The following is a 12,073-nucleotide window of genomic DNA, read 5'->3' on the forward strand; positions in this document are numbered from 1 at the left end:
AGCAGCTCACTCTATGTGCCTTGTTGGAACGACATGTCTGATGTGTGAATGTTACAGCGTTGTAAATAAATCTTTTGAGAGTTTCAATGTTTCCGCTAGACATTAAGACTGGAGTCCAGAAATTAAATTAATTGATGAAGTGTGACATTAATTGGTTTCCTTTCTGTCTCCACAAGGAAACGCCTCTTCCAACCAAGGATAACCCCTGTTCTCTGGGCTCCTACTTAAGCATGGTAGACCCCTGGTACGACTGTAATATCAACAGCTTGGGCTCCATGATTCCCAAATTAGCTGAAATGGTAAGAAACTACTAAGCTACTTAAGAAACAAAATAAATGTATGCCAGGGGTGGCGGTGGCTCAGGGGTAGAGTGACTGGATGGTAACAGCTCGAACCCGGGCTCCCCCAGAGTTAGTGTCGAAGTGTCCTTGAGCAAGACACTGAACCCCTAATTGCTCCTGATGTGCTGGTTGGTGCCTTGCATGGTTTCTGCCACCATCTGTGTGTGAATGAGTGAATGTAATGCACAATCTCTGTAAAGCGCCTTGGATGAAGGCGTTATATAAATGCACCATTTACCATTTATGCCACATTTATGCTATGTACAGTAGTATGATGCTGTTCCCTTGGTGAAAATAACAGATTTTTTGCAAGCAACATCTTCATGCAATGGAGTATACTGTAACATAAGCTTTAGACATGTCGTTGCTCAGTTATGTTCAGTTATTCAGATTAAGGAATATTAATAATTGACACACATAATTACTTTACACTATGAATGATGCATCCTTGTACAATTTAGATATCACTGCTTCAAGTCAAATGACATTTTTATTTATGTTGTCAGATGAACTGAGTTGGGGAAAGGAAATGTTAGGTTGAAATAGAGGAAGTTTCACAACTTCTTTTCAGGGAAAAAACACTCTTTCAGCGCCACCTGGTGGTCACCAGTTTAGGCTTTGAGTGCCAATTCTCCCATTATAAAAAATCAGAAAGAAATAACTTGTAATTCTATTATGCATGTAATGTGCATGTCATCACATGTACAACAGATTAGAGGAATTTTCAATTCCCAAGGGATCACGTCTTGTCGTCCGTGGCATCCGGTCCATAATTGGCAATTAGACGTCTTGACGTTTTTGGCTCTTAAACTGTTTTAACACTTAGCTTGTGAAGAAACACCCAACAACCAAATAATTCTTATATTTACTTGCATTATTGTATTACAAATATTAATCTGTGGGGAAGTGACATTCAACATCTTTTATATAAAATTGTATCAAATGTAATGATTTATACTTGAGAAGACATCATGTATGTCCCACATCAAAATATAAATTGCCCAATTTTATACTTGAAATATGCTTTCAAAAATACCAGAAATACCTAGTCTTCAAACTCACAAGAGCTTGTAGATCTGCTATTTTTGCTTAAAAGAAAATGTAATTTATTCAATTAATATATATATAATGTAATATGTTTTTAAAATATTTGGAAAAATGTTTTGAATATATAATACCATGTGTCCAGAAGAGGGAAGCCTGATTCATAGTGGTTACGGTATATGAAGCATGGCTGTTTTATCTTTTTTTCTCCAGCAACAGGCCAGTAGAAAAAAGGAACAGATTGTGTCTGATATAATTTCCTACTATGTTCGCACTGGACGCCAGCCTGTCTACTTTACCATCTACTCTGTGAAGGTGAGAACATAGATCCTTGAGCTTCCTTTGACCTATATACTCTGAGTACAGTATACAACCGCATGTAGTCCATACTAAGGGAGTTAAGGGTTCCTTCAAGGAGCCCTGGGAGAGTGGGGGTCCGGACACTTCAAGAACCACTGCTATAAATCAGGCTCTGTTCTCTCCTCCAGATGTTCTTCTCCAACTCCAACATGAAGAATTATCCAGCGGAAGAAGTGTTTCTGTCTCACCTTGAAATCGAGTTTCCTGAATACATGCTTAACTCTACAGTTAGAGGTAAGTGTGTGTGTGTGTGTGTGTGTGTGTGTGTGTGTGTGTGTGTGTGTGTGTGTGTGTGTGTGTGTGTGTGTGTGTGTGTGTGTGTGTGCGTGTGTGTGTGTGTGTGTGTGTGTGTGTGTGTGTGCGTGCATCATTAGATCAATACGGCGTTTAACAACATATCTTTGTAATTGTTGACAGAGAAGCAGAAGAAGCACACAGAGTCCTTTGGGCCCGTCATATCTGTCACGTACAGAAAGGTGACCTCATTGCCTCAAGAGATTCCTCACCTCTAATAACTTGCGAATTTCCAGCAACACATCTTGTTGCAGTATTGACTGTGTGTGTGTGTGTGTGCGCACTCCAGGCAACATTAAGTGGCAGAGATGTGGACAGGGGACTGTCAGTCAGAATGTCAAGAGTCCAAATCAGTGCCATTCCTGTCAGTGCAGTGGAGGGTAAATACAATAATATTTTTTTATTTATAGAGCAATTTATTTGAATATATTTATTCAGAGCTTTATTTGAAAAAATAAAGCACATTTAAAAGAAATTATAATAATGGGAATTATTAGAGAATAGATTTACAACAATGTGATTCCTGCTGAATTTGTTCCTCATCAATGTAGCTTAAATGCTACTAAAAGTGTTTCTGTACATGTACATGTTTGTGAATGGAAGCAGCTTTTCAAAAAATAAATAAAACAGACATAATGGGACTCCACTTGAGTTTGAGAACCTCCGATTTACCGTATGAATATATAATTTATTATATAGTTTGACTTTTCTTTTTTCTCCTCTGTTCTCTAGACTTGAATTGTTTGACACTGACTTTAACTGAGACTCAAACAAAAACAAAAAACAATATGGTGAGTGTGGAAAATAATGAAAAAACAAATTCCTTCCTTTCAATAGTCCTCACCTCCACTTTCTACATTCAAGGACATTATAACATTGTTAGACATTTTGTCATTAAAAAAAACTAAAAATCTGTTAATTATTTACAGTCAAATGTTCAGGAGACAAAGATCCGCACGTGTAACATTAAAGTCTGTTCCATGGAGGAGAGCTGTTTCACTGTTACACTGGACAAAGACCCTCACAGAACCTTCGAAGATGTCCACAGGTAAGAGAGACCGACTTCATTTGGTTTAGATTAGTTTATTTCAGTTAATTTTGTAGTAACTTGGCCTGGGCCCGCGGCTGAGCGGTCCAGGCACGGCCGGAAATCCAGCCTGACGGCGTGTCGCGGGTTTGAGTCCCGAGCCCATCGGCCTTTGCCGCATGTCTTCCCCCATCTCTCTCCCCCTTTCCTGTCTACTTACTGTACCCTATCAATAAAGGCAAAAAATAAATAAATAAAATTGTAGTAACTTAACGTCTCAATTTAATAGGTAATACAAAATTCACACCTGTGTGAACTGAGCGGTGCAACAATACATTTATTGTTATAGTTAGTGTACTGTACTGTGCTCTGTACTGTACATACTGTACTGTGCTCTGTACTGTACTTAGAATTTTGGGGGAAAAAAATCTTTGAGAAAAGACAGAGTAACCGTGTGGGGTCCCCGGAACATCCAGACCCACAAGAACGCGCCCAGGGGGCCGGTCCGGTTCTGGCGAGCTTTCCCGCATCTGAAACGGTCGAGAATTGACAGAGTTACCGTGTGGGGGTCCCTGGAACATCCAGACCCCCAGGAACACGCCCAGGGGGGCGGCCGTGTTCCGGCGAGCCTTCCCGTGTCCGAAACGGTCGTACATAGGGACACGCATACAGACACACACAGCTGCGCAGCGTAATGGATCGTAATGGATGGATCACAAGGTCATGACAGGTTTTACAGTTCCTGTGGTGAGAAAGTTGGGTCGCTTACAGGAAGCCATCTTATTTTAGTCCTCTGAGATAGTCGTCTTGGTGTAATACTACATAATCATTTGCAATAGGCAAACGTGTGATGAATGTCATGAACAATGCAGTGTGTTGTTTATCATACTTGATACAGCTAACTGTTATTTATTGATGCACTATAATATCAAGTCTAAATACGTACTGTGTAATAATGGATATGAAAAACACCAATTGCCTTGTCAGTGAAGGATTCAATTTTGCTGCAACCTAATTTGTACGTGTCTGTATTTTAGCATTGAGATTTGCCCCTGCCTCGATCCCGGGTACTCAGTCCAGAAGACCATGAGGTCCAAATTCACGTCAGGAGAGGATGAGGACTCTGGACTGAGCAAATACATGAACAAAGGACTTCTTTTACCGATCAACACATTTGCCGGTATAATCAACTGACATTGTATCCAGATGGGGTGGTCCTCCACAAAGACCGGCGGATAGACACCAACCTGGATCTAGTTTCAGCACTGTGATGCACTTGTTGTTGTTGGAGCCAAGCTCTCGAGATGAGCACAGTCCTCCATGAGACAAACATGAAGAGACAGCATGCCCTTTGGGTCACATAAACCCATGATGAGGATGATTGGCTCTCAAATCAGAGTTTACTATCTGTTCACAACTTCACATACATACAGTATGCTCCTTGCAGATATCGAAGGCACTTGCAATAGCAGTTCAAGGACACTGCGTTAACGCATTCCACTTAATGGAATAACCAGTCAGGAATGTTGGCTGTATTTACTATAACACGTTTATTAATGCCTCAGAACTTCAGAATGTCATGTCGGGAAATTCAACTGGCAAGTGTGTCAATGAGAGAACCGCACCGCGTCGGAGAGACCGCTGCACATTTTACATTCAACATTTTTATCCAACAATAAGTTTACAGCGTTGACATTACAAGCCAGCATTAAGGAGTGCAACAGATCTGAGCAGCACCGTTCCCATTGTCAGAGAAGTATTGCCAACCGAGGGCATGACATGAAGCTTGACATGATACGATGTGCATGGAGCTTGTCCGGATAGCGCAGCTGATCTGGGATCCTGGTGATGTTGATCAAAAAGGGTGTTAAACAGGACTTATTTGATCCAGCAGTGTTCTGCTCAGGTGAGAACCAGCGGTGGATAAAGTACTTTACTTGAGTAAAAGTATCAATACTGCAATGTAGAAATACTCTGTTGCAAATCAAAGTCCGAAGTACAAGTATCAAAATGCAGTGAGCAGTATCTTCAGACAGACGTTTTGGCTCACTGCTTCTGCTCAATGCTTCTGTCTACATGGGAAGCATTGAAAATACACAGCAAATACAGCGGATGTCCTGTCATGCCTTCCCCCAATTCCATTTAACCCTTGCAGTCGCATAAATTAGACCTATACTGTAAATCAGTAGTTTTTTGTAAAACCACAAACTTTCAATTTTGTGCAAAAAAAAATAAAGGGAGGCTCTGCATACTCAAATCTGTGCACAATCAATTTATTGCTGCAATATTTCGGAAAGCTGAGTTTGCAGTGCCTCCATTTATTTTTTCATTGCTATAAGTTTGTGACTCCAGCAGCTCACCTAAACCTTTCAGCCGATGAGTGGTGTTTTTCTATTTCTTTTTACATTTTTGTCCAATGTTGTGATCAAACAAATTGATTCAAACACGGATCACATTTTCTCTCCACTTTTTTGTATTGGGTTTTGTTGCAGCATTCATTTGTACATTAACGACCGCCAGCTTTCTGTCTTTACGGTATTGTCTATGATAGACTCTGCAGGCTCTGTAAGTAGAACGTCTACATACTATTCATGATACCAATGTGCATTGCCTGAACACAAAGAGGATGAGGTTAGTAGAAGTGGGTTTGGTTCTCAGTTAGTTAGAAGAGAACTATTATCTAATGACACACTACATGTACCTGTCGGTCATAGAATAGAAATAACTCTTTTTCAGTTATTGATCAGTTATTTTCACTGATTGCCACAGTCATTCACATAAGAGACAAGAACAAACATTGGCCACATCAGCGTAATGCATCCGCTAATTTATTGATAGTAAATTAATTGTGACAAATGGAAAACCGTTTATTGTATATGCTGCTCTTGGAGATAATGGGATAAATCATGTAATACTGCTGCACAGTAAAATCTACAGTACAAAGTTAATCTAACTGATTAAACTGAGGATTTTACTGTGCGCACACCTTTCATAGAGGCCTTTTTCTCCTTTGGGGAGTGGAGCGCTCTTGTAGATGCCGTGCACAAAGGTTTTTAAGCACATGAACTCTCGAGATCCTATCTTGGCATGTCTTAATATACAAATATTCAGTAAAGATAGGTGAACATTTGCCAAAAATAGTCCATTTTCACTATTTGATCATGTCAGAAGGGTTTATGTGGTTACAATGTTGTTGCTTCTGTGGTAGATATACTATACATCAACAACTAATTATTGTATTCATGAGTTTCATGAGTTTCAAATGTAGTCGTACACACCAGTGCCAACCAACACAGGTGTTTCTCAATTTGTCTGAATAGTCTGATTGGCGTAGAACTAATTAATTTGTTTGCACCACCATGAATTTGTCAGAATGATTGGCTCAGAAGGAATTGTGTAACATAAGCATGTTACAGTATATGAAGGATAAAGGACAGTTGGACTGGTAATTAAGTCCGATGCTGACCACGAACATGATGGTTCTTGGTGTTGATCTTTTCACTGTAAAACCTTCATCCAGCAAGTGTACGTTCCCACAGGTTCCCACAAGGCAGTTGTAGTACAAGGGGCCCTCGTTTATTTGGCACCAAAGCTGAAAATGTCAAAGAACAAATGTTGAGGTGGGTTTAGGTGAGGGTTTAGTGTTGTTTTCATCTGACCTACGTGTGTGTGTATGTGTACTGTGCTGTGAGGATTGAAAGGTGCTTTTTGAATTCATCATGACATATTTTGCACACTGTTTTAAATCTAATGTCATCTAAGAAATTCAACATACCGTTATATAACATTACAATTCAGTGTTTAATTGTGTAAATAAATATATTTTGTATTACAGGACCAATTGTGTATATCTGTACCTTAAAGGCAGAGGGAATTTGCTATAATCTTAGGCTATCTATTTCATGACCTGCTGATATCGATATACCGGTATCACAATTGCTATCATAGCAGGAAGCTGTTATATTATCCTACTTTTGTATAAAGCCTCTTCTCCTTTACTTTACCTGTGTTTTCTCTGACTCCCTAGTCCCTCAGTCCCTACACACATATCTGTCTCCTTCATGTCATTCATTCATTGTTTACTTGCTATCCTCCAACCTAGACAGTTCTGCACTCTGTTTGTGGAGTGGTGTCTGTTGACAAAATTTGTGCAAAACAAGTTGACACTCAAAATTCGGCACACGTTCACACATGGCACCCAAAATCAAATATGCCTGCACATTACATTATATCTTTGAACTTTTTTTCAGTAATGCTGAAGGTTTAATCACAGGTCTGTCTTCTTTATGTATTATGATTAAACGTGCATTCTGGTATTGTGAATCAATGATTGAGAAAAAACAGAGGGGTTACAACCCTTGAAGTTATGTAAAGTTCGTAGTCAAAGTCGGGTGTCAACTTGTAACTGTGAGAGAGAGCTGTGGATTGTATTGCAGGTGAATGAGTTGAGCACTAGTGACTGTTCCACATGATCAATTCTAACTTCTTTCAACAGCAGAGAAGAATTCCCAGGGCAACATAGGCAAGTATAAATTGTTCATGTGTTATTATCAGACACACTGGGACTCCACCAATTGCTGCTATAGCCTCTTAGTACTTCGTAGTAGTAGGCCTACTCTCTGTACTTCTAGTGTGACGTATAGGCTAATACTGTACCATTAGGGAGATTTGCTGGGTGGGGGGGAGAGATTCAAGGGAAGCTATGGAATCTGTCTGTCTTCAAGTTCAATTATTATACGTTCAAATGGGTTCGGAATTCGGATTTACCAAGTGTCCGTCCCCCCTTTTTTAAAGTCACCTCTTCAACTCTTCAGCTCCTCATCCTGGCAGTGGTCACATAGACCTTGCTGTCAATACATATGTAGGCTACTCAAGCCCATTTTTAATATCAAACTTTTACTTGTAAGAGTATTGTTAATTATATTGTGGTATTAATACTTTTACTTTACCGGTAAGTAAACAAACTATGTCGCTTACATTTCATGAGCTTTCATTAGTCAGGTTTCACTTGACAAATGCTGCCTTTGCCCTTAATGGCCACAAGATGGCGCCCCTTTATACAAATCCTACAAGTGTGAGTATTGAAACCACCTACAGTTTTCAAAGCAGCGCATTTCCAAGAAAACAACACCTTGTGTAGGTTTGGATTAATGTGGAATCCTGTTTGGAGAGGTTATAGGCTATTTATGACCGGGCCCGGACTCAATTTAATAAATTAGCTAAGTGCTCACATAGATTGCCTTGCTGTTTTTCCATTTGAAAGGTAGATGCAAGATTGAGAAGGTGCCCGAGTGAGTCAGCTGTTGAAATCAAGCGGACTACAGCATGGACAAGGAGGGAGAATCATCAAATCATTATGGTTCCCTGGAATGCGCTAGATGGAACCCACAAACTTCTAAAGCAGGTACATGAATCACCTGCAACTTACTTGTGTTTAACTGCATGAAAAGTGCTTCATTGATTTTTATGAAAGCGTCTTGAACTAACGCCAAGGACGGTAGCTGTTTTTAAACACCCATGGGTGTATTGTGCATGACAGCAAATGCAAAATTGCAATATGGGCAGTCGGGCACGTGTGTTGGGAACAACAGGTGGCAGTACAAATAGTCGTGTGTGTGTGTGTGTGTGTGTGTGTGTGTGTGTGTGTGTGTGTCACTGTGTGTATGTGGTGTAGTCCTGCCATGTGTATGCCAGTGGTCCAGTGGACGTATTGAGTCCAGGGGCCAATGCCACCTAGTATTGTGTGGGACATGATATGGGTCCAGAATGATAAATCTAAATTCATATCCATAAGCCTGGTTGATTTGTGCCTAGATAGATTTTCTACCAGTCTGTTTTATTTGTTTTTAACTCATTTTATTTGCGGCCCCACTGCCAAATGCGGCCCCCAAACCCAATAAATCCAATGTGGCCCCCAACATGATTTTCAAAAAGGCCTACTACCTCTTAGCTGGCCGCCACTGCTCAGTATGCGACGCTTTTCCAAAGCATCGTGATGACCATAGCAAATCACATGGCGTCAAAGCTGAGAAAACCTAAACCTTTCTGCTTGTGCACTAGCATCGAAACAATATACCGGTAGGCCCATTCTTTCACTCTTCTCCACCCACCACCACCAGGGAGAATATATGCCTATTTCATTGTGAAAAGCGACTTTGAGTACTCGGGTATATTTACTATATCAATCTGAGATTCTGAGCTCTTTCTTTCTCCCCATCGTTTTCTTGCACCTCATTAGAAGTTAGTCAGAGAGGCTTATTGTCGGTATTAGCCAGGATGCAGGAGTCACTCTATTCCCATTTCAATGTGCTAGACCTCTGGGAGATGGAATGCTGAGGTGGAGCGCAACACCAGCTGCCATCAGCTCCCAATATTGCTGCACGACATCAAGCCGTGCCACTCATATGCTGAGTTGGCAGTGCCCTGGATTGAACCCATGACCTTGCGGTCAAAAAGCGAATGCTCTACTGCACCTCGTAACCTCGTTACATTTGGAACTGTTTCCGGAACCGGTTTTATTTATTTAAACCAGTTTTGTATTTTTTGCCGGTTTTCAGTGTCATATAGCTGATACCGTACAGTATGTGGATTTCACGTTTCATATTTCGTATTCAAAGGAAATCAAGGAATCAGACCACTACGAGGGAATCGTTAAGGAACCGGAATCGTTAAAATCCTAAATAATCCCAATCCTAGACACCACTTTAAATGGACAGAAACAAACTGCTATTATGGACATATAGCAAATGTTAAAGTTTTAAAATAGCAGATAAACAATCCCCCGGTTGTGGTAATGTGGGAGCAGCTCTGGTCGCTCCTGCGACTCACAAGGAGCACTGGAGCTGCAAGCTGCTCCAGACTGGAGAGCTGACAGACGCAGAGGATGGTAAAGAGCCTATTCCATTTAGCCAATAAATAGGTCATGTACTTACTCAATATTTATTAATCATCTAAAGCGGCTTGTTTTGAATAACACGCTGACACGGATACATGCAAGAATGCTTGCCCCAGAATACGCTTGCCCCGGGTGTAATCTGGCAGCCTTGGATCGGTCGCCAGCAGGTATTCCTAATCGTAACCTCATATTAAAGAAACAATCCTCGATTATTCGGTTAAATCGGAAAAGTAATCAATAGAATGATCTCTAAGAAAATAATTTATATCTTAACCTCAGCAGAAACCTTAACCTCAGTAATACAAACACAAGAATTAAGAATACCAGAACCGCTGCGGGCAAGCGGTCCTTAAATAAATGAGGGCAAGTGTGTTCTTGGGCGAGCCTTCTGGCCACCGTTTGACACATGGTGACAGGTTGTCAGGTACAGTGTATAACCTTGGACACGCCCAATTTATTGCATTCAGCTTTCTGGTGTGAATTGGGTGTCATAGAGGGGTCGGAAATGGTCAAAGATCCAGACTTCTCACAGTTCATTTCCACAATATCATTTCTATTATTATAGTGATCATCATTCGCCGGGATTTGATTTCAAGATTATATGAATGGGCTGAGCAACACTATTGTTTTTTTTTGTTTTTTTTAATAAATGCAGTTTATTCTCTCCAGGTCTGCCTGACCTGTCTGTTCATATGATGCTTGATCTTATCAGACAGCAGGGCACATCACTACAGTATAGCACAGCCTGGTGCTGTAGGGAAGGAGAAGATGGAAGATCGGGACCTTATTGTGTTATTTAATGCACCGTTTCCCAAAGAGTGTGCGTCACGAGGCAATTTTTATGGGTCACGACGTGAGTAAAAATCCCATTTTATTTTCCTACATTTTAAAATACATGCCACAATACATGTGTTAATTCCACGACCGCATATATCGGAAATTAGGAGTTGGACAATATCGGGATATCTGCAAAAAAGTCAATATCGGACATCCCTAGTTAAAGGCCTAACATAGCACCCCTCTTTGTTGGTGTCAAGGTGGGAAGCTACACACCGGCACGAAGCCGGCTATTCCGACGCATCGCCATTCCAACTCGCCGCATGGAATACCGCTCTGTCCCCAAGGGTGGGTGGCATGTACAGTAGAACCAGGGACATTGTCGGTGGATCTGTTTGGATGGATGGTAGGCATCAAGCTGCAGCGTGTCCATGGTGCTGGGGAGAGAGGTCTTCCTATACTCTTAAAGCCCTTTCAAGACCACTAGGGTCAGCGCTGCCGCACGGTAGTTGTTCTGAGCAGCCTGGGAGGTGTTCTTGAGTACAGGCCAGGGACAACGGTGGACCTCTTAAAGCATATGGTGGGGACCTGGTCCGTGGACCGGGCCAAGGAAGGTTGAATTATATATGGTGGTGAATCAGCGCAGGTCTTTATGACCCACCATGGGATGTCTTCAGCACCGGGCCGGCCTGCTTTACTGATGTTCATCCATTTCAACACCATCCTTGGGAGGTTGGGATTATTGTAGTCATGTGGAGAGATGGCAAACGAGAGATGGTGGCTTGGGTACAAACATCTTGCAGAAAAGCGGAGCGGGATGCATTTTTAAAAGAGTGGGACTTTCTCCCTCTTGCTTTCACTCTTTACTTTCTTTGTCACACTCACACTCACACTCTCCCCCCCTAGAGATACTGTATGCCTCGGCTAGGCAGGCTCGGCTAGACAGTTTCAGACAGATAGTGCCACATCACGATCATCCACCCCCATGCATGCCTTCCTTCTCCAGGCTTGTCTGCAGGGAGTGTGAACAAAGAGTTGTGGGCACGTCCGTAAATCCCCAGAGCTGCTGTAAGACAGTCAGAGTAACATACTGTACGTGGATGTGTTGTTTATATCCATTATTTATACAGGGATGGTCCAGCTGAGACCCATCTCTGGGTCTCAGCAGTGGTGCCCTGCAAACAAGACACAATTAAACCATGTAATGGTATGGCTTCTGTACAATCTGTAGAGCTAGATATCCATGGTGGTGGACAGTAATGAAGTGCATTTATTGAGTATTAGGGGTATTTATGTAACTTTGAAACACTTCTTATTTTATAACGTCTACTCAGA

At 41.4% G+C, this 12,073-nt stretch overlaps 1 protein-coding gene across 5 annotated transcripts in view; it reads left to right on the plus strand.

Annotated features, from left to right (window-relative positions):
- The window catches only part of pik3r6 (phosphoinositide-3-kinase regulatory subunit 6), a 31,459-nt gene extending 24,395 nt beyond the window's left edge, over positions 1–7,064 (plus strand). For 3 of the 5 annotated variants that reach the window (XM_080757515.1, XM_080757516.1, XM_080757517.1), the window contains 8 exons: positions 177–299; positions 1,599–1,700; positions 1,874–1,979; positions 2,163–2,221; positions 2,329–2,419; positions 2,772–2,830; positions 2,969–3,087; positions 4,104–7,064. In XM_080757515.1, coding sequence (XP_080613641.1) covers positions 177–299; positions 1,599–1,700; positions 1,874–1,979; positions 2,163–2,221; positions 2,329–2,419; positions 2,772–2,830; positions 2,969–3,087; positions 4,104–4,260 — 816 coding nt within the window. In that variant the 3' untranslated portion in view covers positions 4,261–7,064. Of the gene's footprint in view, positions 1–176; positions 300–1,598; positions 1,701–1,873; positions 1,980–2,162; positions 2,222–2,328; positions 2,420–2,771; positions 2,831–2,968; positions 3,088–4,103 lie in introns of those variants that run through there. The other 2 variants (XM_080757518.1, XR_013963578.1) reach the window with 2 other exon arrangements.
- The last annotated feature ends 5,009 nt before the right edge of the window (positions 7,065–12,073 follow it).

Source organism: Protomyctophum bolini (genome assembly GCF_963924005.1).
Source record: "Protomyctophum bolini genome assembly, chromosome: 3".
In the NCBI taxonomy this organism is placed as follows: Eukaryota; Metazoa; Chordata; class Actinopteri; order Myctophiformes; family Myctophidae; genus Protomyctophum; species Protomyctophum bolini.